The sequence below is a fragment of the Lepidochelys kempii genome, chromosome 9 (genome assembly GCF_965140285.1).
Source record: "Lepidochelys kempii isolate rLepKem1 chromosome 9, rLepKem1.hap1, whole genome shotgun sequence".
Lineage (NCBI taxonomy): Eukaryota > Metazoa > Chordata > Testudines > Cheloniidae > Lepidochelys > Lepidochelys kempii.
In genome coordinates, this window is record NC_136388.1 from 38,212,203 (window position 1) to 38,231,654 (window position 19,452).

The 19,452-nt window shown below is 42.2% G+C and overlaps 1 protein-coding gene across 1 annotated transcript in view; it reads left to right on the forward strand.

Moving 5' to 3' along the window:
- EPHA4 (EPH receptor A4) overlaps positions 1 to 19,452 on the forward strand; it is a 125,746-nt gene that overhangs the window by 64,769 nt on the left and 41,525 nt on the right. The window contains exon 5 of the mRNA XM_073359960.2: positions 5,029 to 5,367. Within this exon, the coding sequence (XP_073216061.1) occupies positions 5,029 to 5,367 (339 nt within the window). The remainder of the gene's footprint in view (positions 1 to 5,028; positions 5,368 to 19,452) is intronic.

Here is a 19,452-nt window from a genome sequence, read left to right on the forward strand (position 1 = left end):
GCTGATTATTTCTCAAGGCTTTTAAGGGCCATGTAGGTCAGGGAGGATTTACAGCAGCACAGAGACAGGGTAGGTTGGAACTCTGAAGGTATGTCTGTGTGAAGTGCCAGACTGTGCCTGTATGTCACAGATCATGGTAGTGGGTAGTACTAAGAGGCACTGCCCTGGTGGGAACACCTCAGGTCAGCATAGTGCTTCCAAGATTGCAGTCATGGCGCCACCCTTTGACAAAGTGTAGTATTCACTTTCCTCCAGGCACACAGGTTCTGTTCTGCTGTCCTGTAATGGGGTCGTGGCCCGTTCTTTACTCCTTTTGGGGAGTCCTGTACCAGCAGTAGTGCTAGATTTGCACAGCCCTGGTACATTTGGGTGCCAGGACTGTGCCAGGGCTTGTGCATGCATGAAGGACTGGGCATAATCAATCCCTGTGTGAGGAAGCCGTGGCAGGAGCATTGATCCAATTGCATGGACTGTTCTTTGCACCACTTGCCTTTTGCAATGGTTTAGCACATTCACAGAGCAACACTTTTTTCTGACAGAACCATTTTGGCACGTGCACACAATGGCATCTCTTCTGGTTGTGTGTTAGGTGGTTCAAGGTTAGGGACAACATTAGTCATCTGACAAATATCATTTCTGTATTAAACAAAAACTCTTTCTAAACAGAGAGCTTTGTAGTGCTTTTCTGGAAAATTGATAGACACAATGCAGTGCGATGAAATGTACCTCTCCTGCTACGCTCAAGGTCCCCTGTTTGCTTCAAGTTACCTCATGGGTTAGACTGATGTAGAGTGGCTGTTGTGATGTGGAATTTATGGGGTCCAAGAAGTAGTAAAATTCAAAACTTCCCTTCCCTCTTTGTCTGTGGAACATGCATTATTATGCTTCCTGCACCTGCGGCTATTAGAAAAGCACCATAAATGACTAGACATGATAAAATCTCAAGAATTGGCAACACGGCAGAGAGCCATCACCCTAACCCCTCCTATCCCATATCCAAACCTTCCTCCATGAGGGCCCAAAAGGGGAACCCCTATGAATGCAGCTCTCTGGCCTGCAGAAGGTGCCGTTTCCCTGTGTGATCCCAGTAGCATGTTTGCTCCCTCCACTTGCTTTGCAGTGGAAAAACACTGGCTTCACTCTATTTAGGGCCCTCTGTGTCCATGAAAGGATTTTCCCTTGTGTCATTTTAAGGGTATTTTCTTCTGACCTGGCACAGGAAGCTCTAGGCATGTCCGAAACAAAGGATGTGCTGATCGCAGATGAGATAGGAAAAATGCCCTGTGTTTTATAAAAGAGACTGAAACTAAGCTTCTCAATCTGAAAACTCTGCCCACTCCTAATTCTTATAGCTCCATTAGCAAATATGCTTCAGGAGGAAAGGAAATTGCCTTTCCCCTCCCTTTAATGTCCAACCATCATTGGGTAACTCCCCTGCATCTTCCTTTTCATGCTGGAGGTGGTGTGCTCATCTCTGCAACCTGCAAGCATCTGCTTCCCTAGTTTTCCGCTTCATTGCTTCTCTGTTTAGACACTGCCGTGCCCTGTCCCACATACTAATTACTGACTTTTTGCTTCTGAGGAGCTTGATTCATTGTGGCACATTTTCCCACGTGAAACTGGACACAGAGCCATGGAAAAGCGTCTTAAGGCCTTAATGGACTTCAGAGTAACTCTAGGTTTAACCCAAAAGTTGCTGCAGTATCTGAGCCAGAGGCAGCTGTTTAGGATATTTGAAGTATATTATAGGCCAGACTATACAAACCTTGCTCATATTCAGTATCTTACTTCATGAATGCCCCCCATTGAAGTCAGTGGGACTTTTTGCAGAGTAAGGTACTACTTGTTGAGAGTAAGGGTTTTATAAGCTGGTCCTGTTTTAAGCAGCAAAGCATTAATCAGACTCGCCTTAATGGCAGCCCTTCTCATGGCTCTCCAGACATGCAAACAAGATGGGGTAGATGCTATTGAAGGTGGTGGGGTTATAGTAAGTGTCGTGGCAAGTCTGTAGAAAACATCTCACTTTAAAACACTTCGGCATTTCCGCGAAGCCAGGAGCTGTGTTTGTCCACGGCTTAGTCCTGTGAGGTGCTGAGCATTTTTTGGGATGCGTTGATCTTCATGGGTGTTCAGCTCCCTTAGCAGGCAAGAGTGGGATCTGATTGCCCTCGGTTTATTGGGATGTACTTCTGCTGTTTGTTTCTGTATGCTTTTTTATTTACTTTCCAAAAGACATTTTAACGTTAATTCTCTTGTCGTGATGAAACTGCTGGAAGGTAGTACGGCAAAATTTCCCACAAGACAGAAATACTGAGGGACAAATGCTGTCACCCTGTGTGGGTAGCTTGAGCAAATGGGCTTTGTGTAAAGGAGTTTTGTGATTCTGGAGGGTGAATGGGAATCCTCCATTTTCCCATAGTTCAGTGCCCAACCAGTAGTTCTGTGGCTGTTACTGCAACTCATGGTTACAATGGTGTCCTGGACCACTGCCCTCACCCTTAGTACATTCAGGGGCTATTCTGACCAGTGGATCTGAATACTTGTATACCCACTGGATATGCTTTTTTCCTTGCTTGATTCTGAAACATCCCCCTTCAAGGAGTTTTACATCAACTTTTACAGAGAGGAAGGATGGCTTTGTGGTTAAGGCATTGGACTGGAACCCAGGATGTCTGGGATCAATCTGTCTCTGACTCTGCAGAACACTTCCTGTGTGACCCAGGGCACCTCACTTGATTGGTTATGTCTCAGTTTCCTCACTATAAAACGGAGATAATACTTATTCCTTTTTTCTACCTTTTGTCATGACAGGAGCTATCACTTACTGTGTATATGTACAATTCAGATCTTAAAGTGCTGAGGTCCTGATCTCAACTGGGGCCTCTAGGTGCTACCATAGTACAAATAAGAAATTATAAATAAAAACCTGCATGGAGCACTGCTCTGTGGTGAACAAAGAGTGCAGACTACCCCTTGCAGAGGCTTCCTGTGGCCTGACCGCTTTACTTATTGGACCCCACCAATTCCACTGCCTTTCAGGCCCAGAAGTAGAAGGTTTGTCTCTGAGAGAGAAGCAATGTTTCACAAGCTGGATTGGATCCAAGGGGTTGCTCTGTAATTATTACTGTGTGAGGTGCTCAGATACTAGGGGGATGGAGTACCTCGGTACCTTAGATAGATAAATAGATCGATTTAGTTTCTGTATCTACGATCTTTTTCCTTTACCCACCTGCCTCACATGCTAAAGACCCAGGACTGGATGGCCCCTTTCTGTTTGTAAAACTCATACTGGCTTCATGAAATGTTTCAAGTGTGGACCGAGGATATGACATGACCCTCACAATCTCCCCTTCCTTAAAGGAGGATACTGCCCCAACAGTCTGCTCCAAAGCTGAGACCTTCTTATCCCTGTTGAGTCTGGGCAAGCAGATCAAATCTGTCCCTTTACCATCCTTTAAACTGTGTCATCCCTTCACTGTTACCTTCTGCTACAATTGAGTTGCTTTGCAGTGTCAATACTGTAATACTACTTCAGCTCTGTTCATTCAGTTTGCGGCCATTGCCTAATGGGTGTTTCTGTCTCTTTGCCACCTGTCAAATTATGATTACTTTATTTTATACACATCACAAGATTGGCTGAAATTTTTCAATTTTTTCAAAAACAATTGTTTTTTTCTAAAACAATTGATGAATTTTTAAAAACCATGAAAAATGTGAATGGAATTTTTGTGTTTTTTTTCTCCTGCCTCCCTCCGTTTCCCTGTAGAGATGCATCCGATGAAGGGAGCTGTAGCTCACAAAAGCTTATGCTCAAATAAATTTGTCGGTCTCTAAGGTGCCACAAGTACTCCTTTTCTTTCTGAAATTTTTTTGAATTTCTAAATGTTGATGAACTAACATAGTTTGAGAGAGAGAATTTTCAGGAAAAGTTGTCAATTTTTTTCCCATTTTTTGACTAGCTCTAAAAGTCCTATTTTAAATTGGGATCTTCTAGAAAAGGGTTCCTCCCCAATATCTTTTGGGGGTCATAAAATGTAAATCCGAGACTGTTAAGCACGTGATCATGTCCTTCAGAGAAGGGCCTTCAATATCCTAGTCAACTACCAACTCTCTTTCTTACTTTCTGTCTACCTTATTCTCCCTCCAGTTACATTTGCATCAGAGACAGTATTCTTCCTTATTTCCTGTTCTCAGTTGTTTCTGTAATTTCGATGTGCATTGTTAAGTAGCTACTGTGTTCCACCCCCCAGAAGTGGCTGCATTTCACTGGTTGGTAAAGTGTTCCTTACAGTATAAAATCCTTTACCTACCTCACAGGGTGTTCTGAGTTATTCTTGCCAAATCTAAGTTTTCTAAAATTATGAGTCTGAACTCAAAAAATTATGAGGTCAGCTTTAAAATCATATATGATTTAAAACTTACTTTTTGGATGTTCCTGTTACTTTTGAGCCTGTACAGGAAGACACCTGCCTTAAATACATAAATAAAAATGCAGGCCTGCCCATTGGCTACTAGGCAGGGGTCTCAGAGTGGCTTCAGTCTAATTGGTAACAGTGGGAGGTGGCAGCCGTCTTTCCATGAGTGAAAGATATAAGGAGGTGGTGGCCATCTTGACCGAGGACTGCCTGAGGCATTATTCCCATTATACATAATGGGGAACTCTGGTGATGTTGAATAAACACAAAAGTTTGTGAGTTTGATGCTGCCATCAGGAGATCACAAAAGACTTAAAAAAATCCATAATATTGTAAAATCTGTGATAAAACTTATGATAAAATATCAAGAGTTAACTTTGGTTAATGTCTAAAAAATGCTTTGTGCTCCTCAGAGGGTATGGTTATTATTTAGTAACGAGTTAATTTTTCATCTTCATCAAGGGACCAATAAAGTGAGATCTACTGCACAGTCTCCACTATCATTGACTGCAGTGGGAGCTGGGGCACTCAGCCCCTCCTGGAGACAGAGTTTTGAGATGCCCTGAAGGAATATTTTCACATGTTTTTAAGAAAAGGCATTTTTGTTTTCTAGGCCCTCCGTCTGCTCCCCTGAACCTGATTTCCAATGTCAATGAGACATCAGTGAACTTGGAGTGGAGTGCCCCTCAGAACAGTGGTGGCCGCGACGACATCTCCTACAACGTGGTATGCAAGAGATGTGGGGCTGGTGACCTCAACCGCTGTCGGTCATGTGGCAGTGGTGTGCACTTCAGCCCCCAGCAGAACAGCTTGAAAACCACCAGGGTCTCTATTACTGACCTTCTGGCCCACGCTAACTACACCTTTGAAATCTGGGCAGTGAATGGGGTGTCTAAGCAAAACCCCAGCCAGGACCAGGCTGTCTCAGTCACTGTGACGACTAACCAAGCAGGTAGGCCTCTAAATGCACTCTCCTCCTCTTCCTCTCCCATCTGCTTTTTGCAAATGCCGTGACTTCAGTTCATGTCTTTGTAATTAAATTAATGAAGAGAACCCAAAATATAAAGTGCTGAGCCAGATCCATATTTTCAGGATCATTTATATGGAGTAATGTTAATGTTCAAAGGTAAGCTGTGGGTAGAAAAACAGAAGGGTTTGATTAGGACTTTTAGGTACAGCCCTGCAGCAGCCGTGCCCCCCTCCCAGTGCAGCACTTTATTGGTGCATGATACTGGTCTGTCTACAGTCTCACATTGTTGGGTATTGCTAAGGGGGTGGAGCTATGGCCCTGCTGCCTCTCTGCATCCTGTGGGAGAGACCCTAAAGGTGGAAGTGATTAGGATGGGAGTTACAGGGGGAGTAATCTGCACTTCCCAAAGCTTTGCCTGGCACTTACATGGGCTATTCAAGGATCAGGGGTGTTAACTCTTTGCACGCTTCTCCTACACTATGCACCTTTATACATGGAAAGCAGAATTTGGCCCATTGTTAAATATCTTCATAACCAAGTTACTAACAACATTTCCGTTTATCAAAACTGAAGTAGTTTTTTAATATCAAATGAACCTTTCACCATTTATGCTATTTTGTTTGCTTTTTTGCTTGTCATCCTGCTAAGACAGTGAAACTTGATTTGTAAGTTTCATCTCTGTTTAGGCTATATTCCATTCCACTTTTTGGTTTTGGTTCTATTTGCTTGACTTTGCAGTACTGCAGGAGAACTACAGTATTCAGTTCAGATTCTGTTTTTAAATTTTAATTTAAGGAAAACTGTTTTCATTCAGACACAGCCAAAGTTTCAAATACAGCCTCCACTCTGGAAGTGTGTGTGCAAAATTATTTACATATGCACTTGCATTTGTACAACTCAGATCTCTAGACATCATGCTACCAGACCCTCAGATATATGACCTGATCCAGCAAGGTGCCAAATGGCGTCAACTCTCATTAAAGTGAAAGGGACGCAAAGCCTCTAGGAATGGGTCCATAATTACCATTTATGTACAGAATCATGATTTTGTGTACACAGTGTTGTATAAATATCTAACCAGTTAGAAATACCTTACTTATGCAGGCAAAATTACAAATACAATTTTAGAATTGCGGTTCCTTTGAAAATTTGGTCCTGTATTTTTTTTTGTAGAACCTTTTAACTGATGATATTCCCTTAAATTGTGATTTCAAAATGCAAACTATTAATTTGGCCAGGACTAACAGAAAAAAGAACTGACAGAAAACACAGAGAGAATATTAGGAGCGAGCTTTGGGAGAGCGTTACATACAGAATATGAAACACCAAGGTTGAGGACTGCAGTCGGATTTGTGTTTTGTGCAGTGAATGCTTAGCAAAGAAACCGCTTTTGATTTTTTTGGCATGTGTGGGGGTTAGTGGATGCATGTATGCATGAATAATTAAGTGGGATCCATCTCCTGTGTGAAAAATTCTGCCATCTTATGATTTAATATTCAAACCGGAATCTGATTGAATATGCAAACCAGAATTGATTTTGTTTATTATCCACGGGTAACAGTTCTTCACATCAGGAGGTATGTATTTTTGCCAGTATTTCCTGCTGTTAGTCTATCAAATGCTTCAGGAGGCCAGGGAAAACTATGCTAGTGTGAATGAAAAGGAACTCAAAGATGCCAGACTGCCCCCTCTGCAATTCACATCACATTGGGCATATAACGTCCTAGGATAGCCATGTGGAAAAGTAAGAACTTGTGGCCCAAATCTACAAACCTTTCCTCCCAGGAGTTAATCCTTACATATGCAAACAGTCCCTTGACTTCAGTGGAACTGCTTGGTTGAGTAAAGGTTTGCAAGGTTGGGCTCTTGGGTTTTACAAATAGTTATTCATGTAATCATTGTAAATGGGAGTCTGGAGTGCACTAAAATTCCTATGGCAGCAATTTTCTGTTGTAATATTTCATTATAAAGAGACACTGCCGTGGTTAAATATATAACCATATATATATCCATCCACAGGACATGTTTTTGCTCTCACACCATTTTCACACCAGTGTAACTGCCTTGATTTCACTGGAGTTACTCCTGATTTACACTAGTATAAATTAGATTAGACTCAAGACCCTACAGTAAAAAAGCTGTTTGGCTAATAAAACTTTAGCTGTTAAAACTGAAAGAATTTAAAACACCTTATACATTTTTTGCTATGTATCCTAAGACATTCCCACACTTGACAGAAGAAAAATTAGATGCACTCTATGAATATGACTCTTTACTCACGTGAACAGCCCTTTTGGATCAAATCCTGAGGTCCTCACTCAAGCAAACACTCTGTGACTGCATATGGACTGAGTACATTAAGTGACTGAGCAGAATCTGGGGAGTGGGGTTGGGGGGCTGCATGTTAAGTGTGCAAGTACCTCCTAAGGGCATTCGGATATGCCATTCTCAGAAAATGTTTCATTACTAACTACAAAATGTGCAATTTCCTGAAATCTCAGAGTAGATTTTTAAATGTTGATATAAAAATGATCTCTATGTGTGAGCCTCTTTAGGAGGGAGCATGTGGGGGCAGATGGAAGGCACTGGGAAATCAGTATATTTATTACTGTACGTGATATGAGCTTGAAGATAGGTACTGCAGCTACAGAAGAGGTACAGTTGAAGGGCACAGGTGCTTTCTGTTTGCTTTTGCCATTTTACTCAACTCAACTGAGACACTGAACTAGGCTATTCACTTTTGTCTATATATATTTTTTTCAGTTATCAGCCCTTCTCAATTTCCAGTGCTGCAGGAAAATGTTTATATGAAAATAAACACAACTTTTGTCATTGACTTTTTTTGCAGGGGGAGGGGAGGAGAGAAATATATTGAAAAATGTACTAGTGCTAGATCCTGCTTTCTTAAAAGACCCTGTTTCTTTTAAGACTAAATTTCAGGTCTCAAACCAATTGAAAATCTCTCTTTAATGTTAAAAATAAAACTTCAGCGTTGTGACATTTTAAGAATTTTGGCCGTAGAATTCAGCTCAGCTTTCTTCACGTTGGTTATAAAATGATACTTTTTTTTAGTACCTGGGAGACTGACACACAGGACACTTCCCCTCACTTAAACTTGGAAATATAGAGATATTTTAAAGAAGCAAAACATGAAATGGGATGTTGTTGAAACCTACTGGCAGTGTCATTATTGCAGCGAGCACAACAAATGACTGCTATCAATGTTTTCTAGCACCCGTGGCGAATTTGGCCTGCTGTCTATGTTCATGACCAAAGAAAATCACAATTAGTTCATCATCTAAAAGTCAAGTGAAAGTACTGTGGAAGACCTGCAGGGACACCATTCTCATACCGGGCCAAAAGAGGCTCTACCAGGAGGTTGACTGAATGACACACAAATCTCAGAGCCTTATTTTTTCCCAGAGGATAATGCTGCGAAGCTGTTCAAAATTAAAAGTAAATCTCTCAATAAAGAGACCTTTCATGACAAGCAGGAAGCCTTTGTTTCATGGGGGGGGGCACAGTACAGTTTATATTTTTATTAGAATTCAGCCTAAGCCATTTAGGTCTCAAACCTGACAGCCCAGTTCACTGGGAATAGTCCTTGATCTCTGTGTATGGCCGCATAGCGCGGTGAGGGCAGTGTTCTGGATTGATGGTGAAGCAGTTCATGTGGAAGGAGGGTCAACAGGAAACAAACTTCAGAGGAGATTTAAACTAGAAGATCATTATGCTGCTTTCCTTCCTCCCTCCTTTTTCAGTTTCATTTTATGAGGGGCAAAGCTCTCTTTTCAGTCCTTTTCTCGAAGAAATTATATGGCTGATGTTTATGAATAGACATAAACAGGTCACCTGGTGATTTGTTACCTTGTTAGGTTACCTTCGTCTCAGTTTCTCCTTAGGTGGACCATGGCAGCTAGATGGATACAGGATATGCCAATTAGGACAGAAATACTGTATAAATAAACAGACCTGATCTTTTCCCTCATCACACCAGACTGTGGATGTTTTAAAAAGTGCTGGTGATCAGAGTCAAGAACGGATCTTATGAATATCTCAGACTTTCTGTCCCTCTCTGCCTTCCCCCCTCCCTTCCCCCAGTCTGTCTAGCTGTCTATTTGCCTGTCTCAAAGATGCTTCTTGTCAGAGGATGAAAACTGTGGCAGATCGTGCTCCAGTCTTTCTACCTCCTCCCTTCCCCCCTCATATGCTCCCCTGGTCCCTCAGCATCATACAGAACCCTGCCATTATTTGCCTTCCATTTTATGTAGTAACTATCAAGGCCTTAGAGTCATCAGTGCTTGGGCTGGACACCTTCCCCTGCAGCGTGGACCCAGATGAGCTGAGTATTCTTTGGAGCCTCATTTCAGTGGTAATGATTTTATCAAACTGTGGTGTCCATATCCATTCTAGATATTCAAGCTCAATGTGGTGAAGGAAGAGGCTGACACTCTTTACCCCCACACTCCATTTCCTTATTGAGGCACAATTACTATAACAAAGAAAAATCTAAATGATCCTTTGGAAGGAGTCTTATGTAATCAACTAGAATTTTTCAAAATCAAAGAGAGCAGGGTGGTTTGTTTGCTTCCAAATGACTCACCATCTCGACAGGATTTTATGATAGAGGAACAAATTCTTATTCCGTCTTTTGGAGTAACTTATTTCAAAGTCGGGCTTTCCTTTCAGACATTGATTAGCATTCCACACACATTGCACCACGCAGCACAGAAAATGCATATAGGGTCCTATGTTCTGCCAGTCTGATTTAGACTGTGCAAAAGCAAATAAGGATCCATGGATATATTGTGCCCTCAGACAGTGTACACTGCATACTTTGACAACAATAGAAGTTGCATGCAGAGATCAAGAGCGTGATATGGCCCTTAGTTTGATTCCCATACTTGGAGCAAAACCTGCCAATGCCACTTAAGCTAAGGGCTTGTTAGTGTTTTCCATTTGAATACCAATGCCACTAAAACTAAGAGTCTGTCAGTGTTTCCATTTGAATACCTCCCTCTCCCTAGGTATTCATAACTCTGCCATCAAGAATTGCTCCACACTGAAATATAGAGATATATAAAGAGGTTGTTAATTTGCAGGAATTAAAAGAAGCAGCAGCAACATGTACCTGTAAGCACATGGACACACTCAGGGCTTGTCAACACAAACATTTAGTTTCCAGGGAGCTTGGGTGTGAATATACCCTGCAGTATCCTGCCATGCACTAACTGTCCATGTGGACCCTGCCGATGAGCATTAACATGCCCAAGGGCACTTTAATCTACTCCTGTTACAAAGCAAACAGTCAGTGCACAGCAGCAGAGTCCCCACGGACAGTTAGTGTAGTGCAGGGTATAGTCACATCCCTGCTTGCCACAGACTGTAAGTGTTCATATAAAGTTCATGTCCATATGAAAATAAAATCAACTAATTCTTCAGATCTATCTATCTAACTCAGGGGTGGGCAAACTTTTTGGCCCAAGGGCCACATCTGGGTGGGGAAATTGCATGCAGGGCCATGAATGTAGGGCTGGGGCCGGGGGTTGGGGTGCGGGAGGGAGTGTCGGGAGTGGGAGGGGGTGCGGTGTGCAGGAAAGGTCTCAGGGCAAGGAGTTGGGGCAGAGGAGGGGTGCAGGATGTAGGAGGGGGCTCAGGGCAGGGAGTTGGGTGCAGGAGGGTGGGGGTGCGGCCGGGGGATCAGGGCAGGAGGTTGGGGTGTGGGGCACAGGAGTGGTGCAGGGTGCGGGCTCCAGCACCGCTTACCTGGAGTGGCTCCAGGGTGGCAGTGGGGCCACACTGCTGAGGCAGGCTCCCTGCCCGCCCTGGCCCCGCGCCGCTCCTGGAAGCAGCCGGCACCACGTCCCTGTGGCCCCTGGGGAAGGAGGAAAGGGGCCGAGGGCTCCGCACGCTGCCCTCAGCTGTGGGTTCCACACCCGAAGCTTCCACTGGCTGCGGTTCCCTGTTCCCGACCAACGGTTCCCCGTTCCCGGTGAATGGGAGCTTCAGGTGTGGAATCCACAGGTGAGGGCAGCGCATGCAGCCCGCTGCCCCCTTTCTACCTCCCCAACCCCGGGGCCACAGGGACATGGTGCCGGCCGCTTCCGGGAGTGGCTGCGCCATGGGGGTGGCAATCCTGCGGGCTGGATCCAAGGCATGCCTGTTTATGTGGGGGAGTGAGTGGTGGCAGGTATGCGGGCATGAGTGTGTTGAAAATATTATTGAAAGGAAATTGAGTCAACGAAAGGAGTTTTACATTTCATGCTGAAAGTGGTGAGGGCCAAGGTAGCAGGAGTGAGCTCCAGCTCCTGTGAAAGTTCTCTCTTCTGGTCTCACAAGCCTCCACCTGTTGGCCAGCAGTTCAGCGTTCTAGTGGAATGTAGTTTTTCTGGAAGGTTATGGTCCCTTGAGGGAGCGGTGGTTGAACAGGTAGGGAGGGAAGAGCTTTGACTATCAGGACAAGGATCTGAGTAGGGCTCCTCAGTGTGTGGAATGATGTATTCATGGGATGTGGTGTGGATGACCACAATTCCTCCAGGAACTAAGAACAGCAGGGGGTGATTAGCCAGATTGTAGCACCTCCAGAGAAGTAACCACCACCTGGAGATGCTTATATGTACTAGTTCAAACTGGATTTTCCAGAGACCAGCAGACAAAGAAAGGACTTTTAGATAAATAACCTGAGTTTAAACTGACTCAGGGTCTTCTTTCTGATCCTGCAGATGGACAAGTCTTTCTGTCCGGGGGCGGGGGAAGTCCCTGCAGAGGGGTTGGAAGGACTTGACATGCACAGTCTCCATAAGACTTGATGGGTGATCTCTGGTAAACATCTAGCATGCATGCTGTTTGTTGTTTTTTACTGTGTTTTCTCTGTAATGTTGTCATTTTAAGAATTAATATGCTTGCTTATAAAGAGCTGTGAGGTAAGTTCTAATTTCAGGCAATTACAGCTGTTCATAGCCTCTGAGGAGAGAGCAGAGCACACACACAAGTCTGTTAAGATAGTGTGACTTTTGTAGGCAGGGAACTGTGCACCCTGGAAAATCCCTGGTCAGGAGGGAGACAGGTGGGGTCTCTACACTAGAAATGATCTATGAGGAGCTGAGAACCTTGAGTGGGCACCCTTGGTGGACCATGGAGGGGGAATGCAGGTGCAGTTGCCCTGAGCTGTGTGTTGGCAAGTAGACAGGCTACTGCATTGTGTACCAGGTTTTTCAAGATGTGAATGAGCTGTGAATGACAATCAAGCCTGGAGGCAATGAATGAGTGGATTGCCATGGCTAGACCTTTTTTACCAGCCTGGCCCCACCTCCTACCATCTTCCTACCACCACAACCCCACCTTTCTCCACCACCCCTTTTCAGTTAGTGCTCCCAATGGGCCAAAGGGATCAGGATCAAACATTCTACTGTAGGAGACTAGGGTGACTGGCGTGGGTGTGGGTGTGTTACCTTCCTGCTTAGTGCTTCCTGCTCCTTGTTCCTGTTTGATTCCTGGTTCCTGCTTGCTGAACTCAGCGTTCCAGTTTCTCTTCCTTTATGCATGTACATAACATTGGGGTGTGTGCAGTTACTCAGGGCCTGTAGCTCCAGACCTGCCATTTGGACTGTTGTTATGTTTTGTTCAGGCTGTTGCTGACTCAGGTGGCTCATGGTTATTACACGTTTTGATTGACCACCTACCTGTGTGTCTTGCTTTGATTCCTTGTGTTTTGGAACTGCTGTTCTCGGGCACATCAGAGTGTAATGTTACGTTGACAAGGACTGTGCCAGCAACAGAGACCTTTGCATGACCACACAAAATGGGGAGGAAGCTTCTTACATAGACCCTGCTTTGCATTGAGACAATATGGTCCCTTTAGGATGGCTCTGCTCCCCAAAAGAGTGAGTTAAAGTGACTGTTGGAGAATATCTGGGTCATGCCAGAGGCCCCGTGCATGAGACATGTGCTTCCCCCTGGCCGTTGTGCTCTTGTTGTGCTATGGGTTGTGGCAGAGCTGGCAAAGTACCATTCCAGAGTCATGAAAAGAGGGGATTGGAAATGAGAGGTGTTTTATTTTATGTTAAAGGAGGTGGAGCAGTCTCCTCAGCAGAGTATCACTCCTGAACTCTGTTGGAAAGGAGATTCCAAGCTTGTGAAGGGAAGACTTGGAGAAGGGGTGACATGGTGAGAGTGGCAGATGCTGAATCCTTTGCAGCAGGATTTGGTAGAGATTCAAGTACATTATATGTATTTTTTTTTAAATCTAAACTTCTGTGAATTTTTAACACTTGCAATTCATCTACTAGGCGTAAGCAACAACCTCTTTTTTATTTTTAATTGAACATGTTGAGGTAGACCCTCAGCGCGTGTAAATTGTCCTAGCTTTATTGAAATTAATGGATAATTGACACGAACTGAGAGTCTCCCCATTTCCCCCCGCCCCATATTGTCTCTCTGGGAAAGTTTTGCTTTTGCATGTTTGAAGGCTTGTAATGCACTGCGTTATCATAAAGCGTTTTAAGGCAACACATGTAATGGATTTGAGGAAACCACAGAACTTTCAAATGACTGTTGCAGGAGAGATCCACAAAGAAATAATCCCAACACATAAATGAAAAAATTACATGGAAGGAAAAAATAAGTGGTTAGGTAAGGAATACTTTTCATTTGGCTGTCTCAAATGCTTACATGTGATACAGATACAGAGTGATGGCCAGTTGAAAATTCATTCCCAGGCACCTTTAATTATGTGTGTAGAAGAGTGTGTAGAAATAAGGAACTGCAGTTTTCTCGTTAACAACTCACTGTGTTTATACACAGATTGCTGCTTCTACTGATGGTGTATAAGAAAGGTGCAATTATAAGTCTAAGCTTATGTGCTACCATCTTAAAAGCAAAACCAGAAAAACTATTGTTGGGAGGGATTAAATTCTTATTTTAAGGTAATTTCAGTTTTACACAAAGAAATAATAAAAATAACAACTGCCTACTTTCTGGCAAAGCCATCTGCACCACCCATTTCCATGAATTTGTATTCAAGGTGGGGAATATAAGTCCCGGTCAAAAGGGAAAGAAAAGCTTTCTAAAGAGTCTTAGTAAATAACCAGCTTCAGGGTTCAGTGAACAGCTTAGACAACTTGCATGTCAGATAGTGCCAAGAAGTAATTACAGCATTTAAATAAAAGTTGGTCACATTTTTTAAAAGATCACTATGGGAAATGGATGATTCTTAGTGCCCTCAGCAGAAAAGATGGTTTCATCTGCAAGACTGAGCAGCACCAACCTTTATTTTTATTTACATTTATTAAACTTAAGCTAGATGTATACCTCAGACCCCATTCTGATCTGTGTTATGCCAGAGCAAATTCAGAATAACTAAACTGAGATCAGACTCTATCAGACTTTTATTTACTATGAATTAGTTAGCTGCACTTGGCAATGTTTGTTCACTCTACATCTCTCTCCATTTGTATTCTAATCCGAGTGATTCCACAAAAGCATTGCAAGGAGGAGTTTTCAGTTCTTTATACAAGATGGTTTGTGGCTACCAAATGTTCAGATGGGCTTCTTATTTTTCTAGCTGTCTTCTCAACTGACTCAGTTAATTACTATCTACACCAGAGAGCAGCCAGAAAGACACCAGAATCCAGTCTGTAGTTGAGCAACAATAAAGGGATTCAGAGAACTTTTATCAAAGCTTCCATTAACCCCCTGCTGATGTCCTCAAACAGGATTTTTTTTAGAGAGTGGAAACACAAAAGCTAGTCTGCACAACTGCCCCTGTGTGTCCATTCAGAGGTTTTAAATCCGCACAGTTACTAATTAAAATGCCGTGCAATGTAGCACAAATAAACATAGTCTGTCTCTGAATTCCAGAGTTTCTGCAATGACTCCGGATTTGAGGAACAGGTTAGTAAATTGACCTGGCTGTGGTCAGGGTAGTCCTGTTCCATTCATATATTTAATGGTTAGTTTGTAGCTGTTGTTGAAAAAAGTGTCTCAGATCTATCCATATGCATGAAAAATACTCCCAAGGATTTCATTCTTTGATGTCTTCTGTTTCTCTTTTTCTTTTTGCAGAGAGATTTATTGAGCCATGAGGGCCAAATAGGGCTGTAGCATGTCTACTGGATTCTATAATCAAAGTGGTAATGTTTTGCTGGAATCATAATGCTGAGCTTTCCAGTGAAATTTCTTTCACTCAGATTTGTCACTTCTGATTTGGCCCCACATGTGAACTGGGATGAAGAGAGTCCTCTATTATTATGGTAGGACTCCAGTGGGTTCCTCCTCCCCAAACAAATCATGTAAATATGTGTCTGCTCTTTGCATACACTTGAAGGATTTCATGGCATCTCTTTAGATTAACGTAATCTGCCTTTATTACTAAATTCAAGAGCTGGCATCTCAAAACTCTGATTTAGTAACCTGCTTGACTGTTGGAGCACTTTGATTCAGAGTCTCTGAGAGTAATATTTTGTAATCTCTAGGTAACAAAAATTGATAGTGTTTTTTAGACATTTCTCTTTTAATAATTCTAGAGAGAAGAAAAGGAAACCAAAGTGTATCTCTCTATTTTTTGTTTCAAAGATTCCTTATGAAAAAGTCTATAGAACTTAACAGAAAAAAATTATAACCATTCTCTAGGCTTTTTGAACTATCCTATAGAATTTAATTAAACATTATATTCCTACTTTTGAAGACTATAGGCTAGTTTACACACACACACAGAGGAAGAAAAGACTATCATTTTCTATTAAAGTCTACAGGTTTTAGAGTAATTTCTATTAAACCATGTTTAATTTTGATAGAACCCTATTGGTTTAATCAGTATTAAATTCTGTAAGACATTTCCATGAAGGATTACTGCAGACAGAAAAAGTGCTAAAGTTAAATTGTAATACGTAGTGGACATAAATATCCTTTCAAAGATTCCTGAAAATTAGTGGTAAAACATTTAATGTTTTAAATTAACTTTTTTATTATTTTTAATCTATTGTATCCTGTTATAGGAACACGTTAATAAATAACACAGTAAAGCAGATTTGGCTGGGTAGTGTGCAAAAGAGAGGGGTTGTACATAACTGTTGTCTAGTATATGAAGCAAGTTTTGTGTAACATCCATTCATTGTAGCAAACAAATAAAGGCAAGATCTGAAGACAACCCAGAACAATGACTCCCTAGGAAGACTGTGTTTGTCTAGATAACATACCACATTCTTTAAATCTGTCTTCTGAATCAGCCTCCATTTATCTTTCTTAGCATAACAGTGAACACGGACTGAAGGGCCACATCTTTCCGTCTAGTTATCAAGACTTGGTGCATGCACATGAATAAGACTGTAGGTGAATTGAATTTGCAAGTAGCTGCAGGCTTAACAAATATTAATTCAGCTCCAAGGACAATTGAGGCCATGGTGGTTGGTGGGATTTTGTAGGGTGCTGCAGGATTTTGTGGGTTTTCTATAGAACATCAAAGATGATGTGCTGGGCCCTGCAGTGCATTTCCATGAGCATGCTGCACCCTGTTGCTATCGCTGCTGCATGTGCTGAAAGTTAAAAAGGCTGCAATTACGCTAGCGCTGGGAAGAAAAGTGATTTGAAGAGAGTGGACCAGGCGCAAAGGGAGACAGCTTCAGAGCTGTTGGCAGATGTGTGATTTATTTTCAACTGGAGATCGTTTTTAGAAATTGAAGAATAGCAAATGTCGCAAACAGTGGAGGCTCGGCAGGGTAGGCATTGTCTTGAGTCAGATACAGAATGATCTTTACCTACTGTGGTAAATTGTTCATTTGTGTATTCACTTTCAGATGTCACCAGTTTCCTCTGGCCATAAATAAGGATCACATTTGTGGAAACGTCTGTAACAAAGGCTAGGATCAGAATACAAACTGATCTGTGGTTGGCAAACCACGAGACTGCTGGGCCAAACTGAGGATCGTTATTGTCACTGAATTTTGTTTGCACAACCATTTGGGCTCTGAACTCTTCAATGCCAGCTCTAGCCAGTTTTAAGAGGAATTTTTAAAAAGTTGCTGTTTCCTGTTTTAATCCCCCATGTCTTCATGACTTCACAGGATGTTAGTTTAGCATTGAAATCATTTAGACTTTGAAATAGCGCCAACAGAAAGGAAAAATCCCTCGCAATTATCTCACCTTCCTGACCATTTCTGTTAAGGCAGCCGTCTTGATTTTTTAAGCACTTGCTCCATCTGGGGAGTTTGTAACCGACACAATGGTGGTTTATTAAAAATGAATAATTCAGTTGTTTTCAGCACTACACATAAAACCAAAATCAACACAGCTAAAAGCGTGCATGAATTAAAATTGTGTGGCACCTGTGATCTAATCTGTTACTGACACCCTAAAGCAAGATTTAAATTCTAAGTTTGTATGTTTCAAGGCTTGAAGACTCCTCACATTTCCATCCCTCATTCTGTTTTTAACTGAATTAACTGAAGATTGCTCTTGTTTTTACAAAACTATGCAGTGTGCAGAATGAGGGTGTCTCCCTTATCTAGTCTTTGTGTGTTTTATAGTTTGCTAACTACAGGTTTCAAATGAAGAAGAGTGGACTTAGTTCAATTCCAGAGAAATATAGGGGAATAAAAAGAGGGGTGTGACTGAGTCCAAGAGAATTGGGCATACCAGATGCTAACTAGCGGCACTGCTTTCTCTGAAATCACAGACTCCCCTTTCATCCCTTGAGGTGGTCCGTCAGGAAGAGAGATTAGGCACACTGGCAAGGCAGTGTGGCAAAGCTTGCCGTGCTGGTATCCGTGCTGTAACTATTCGTGGAAGAACCGAGGGATCCCTCTTCTAATGTTGTCACACTGGCACCTTGCACAAAGCATTACATTACCTTTTTTAAACTTGTGAGTATGAAGCTTGATTCAGTGTGGAGCATTTCTCAGCTGTTTACAAACGCTTGCGATGGAGATCATGCCATGTGCAAAAAGATCATCTAACCTTTGCACTCAAGACAGTGGCCTCACTTAGGCAGGAAAGCTAATAAAATTTAAATCTTTAGATTGTTCAGTTTAAATGTAAATACTCAAACGTGAACTTGCTGGAGGAACTTGGATGGCTTTAAAACTCCTTTCCACCCTCAGACTGTAAAGCAGGGAGCTGAAGCTTTATGTTGCTCTTTGATGTTTGCAGGCACCATACGCTCAAAAGTGCATATTTAAAATCAAGCCTTCAGTTGCTGTTGAAGCCTGTGACCTGCCTGTATCACTGTCAGGGTAAAAATGCTTATCATTTTATTATCTTCCTCCCTCTGAGGTTCTTGGAATTTTTTATGTTGTATGATTGATTCAAGAAGTACAAATGGTTCAGCCTAACTCCTTTTGAGGTAGCCATAGCACATTGGAAGCCAGGGTGACACCACCTGACCAAATCTGTTTACACAAGTAAGAAAAGCTGCGTTAGCAGAATGATCAACATATTATATTTTTGTCCAAAGGGTACCTCTGTGTGGGAGAGTTTCAAAAGCTGACAAGTGAACAGTGCAAAAGGCTTGTATTTATCTGGATTTCTAGGCAGGCTCTTAAACAGTTCTGTCTATAAAATCTAATATTCTTAATTCTGAGAGTAAATGGCAAAGAAAATTATTCACCAGGTATAGATTATCTGGACATCTACGTTCCAAGTAAATAAAAGACAGCTGTATGGGAAATGCAGAAAATGTGTCTCATTAAGGAATTTCACCATGAAGTGTGGTGCCCTAGAAATAAAATCGTTCATTTGTGCCATAGTGGATTAAACGTTCATGATTACTGCTGAAATAGCTAAGTGCTCAGATGTCATGGTGGTAAAGGCAGAATAAGGACTGAAGAAAAGAGAAAAATTCCATATTGACACACATGAGATCTGAGACATTAGGCATGGAGCCAGAGCTATCCCTTCTAATAAGGGACAAGTGGTCACTCTGGTATTTAAAGACTATTGTTAGCATATCTTACATAGTTTTACTGATCCCTGATGCACTATATCCGTCAGAAGTGGTTTAAAAGCTGCATACAAGAAACTATTTATGGAGCACAACAACAGGAAGTTTTATTGGTCCTACAAAACCCAGAAACA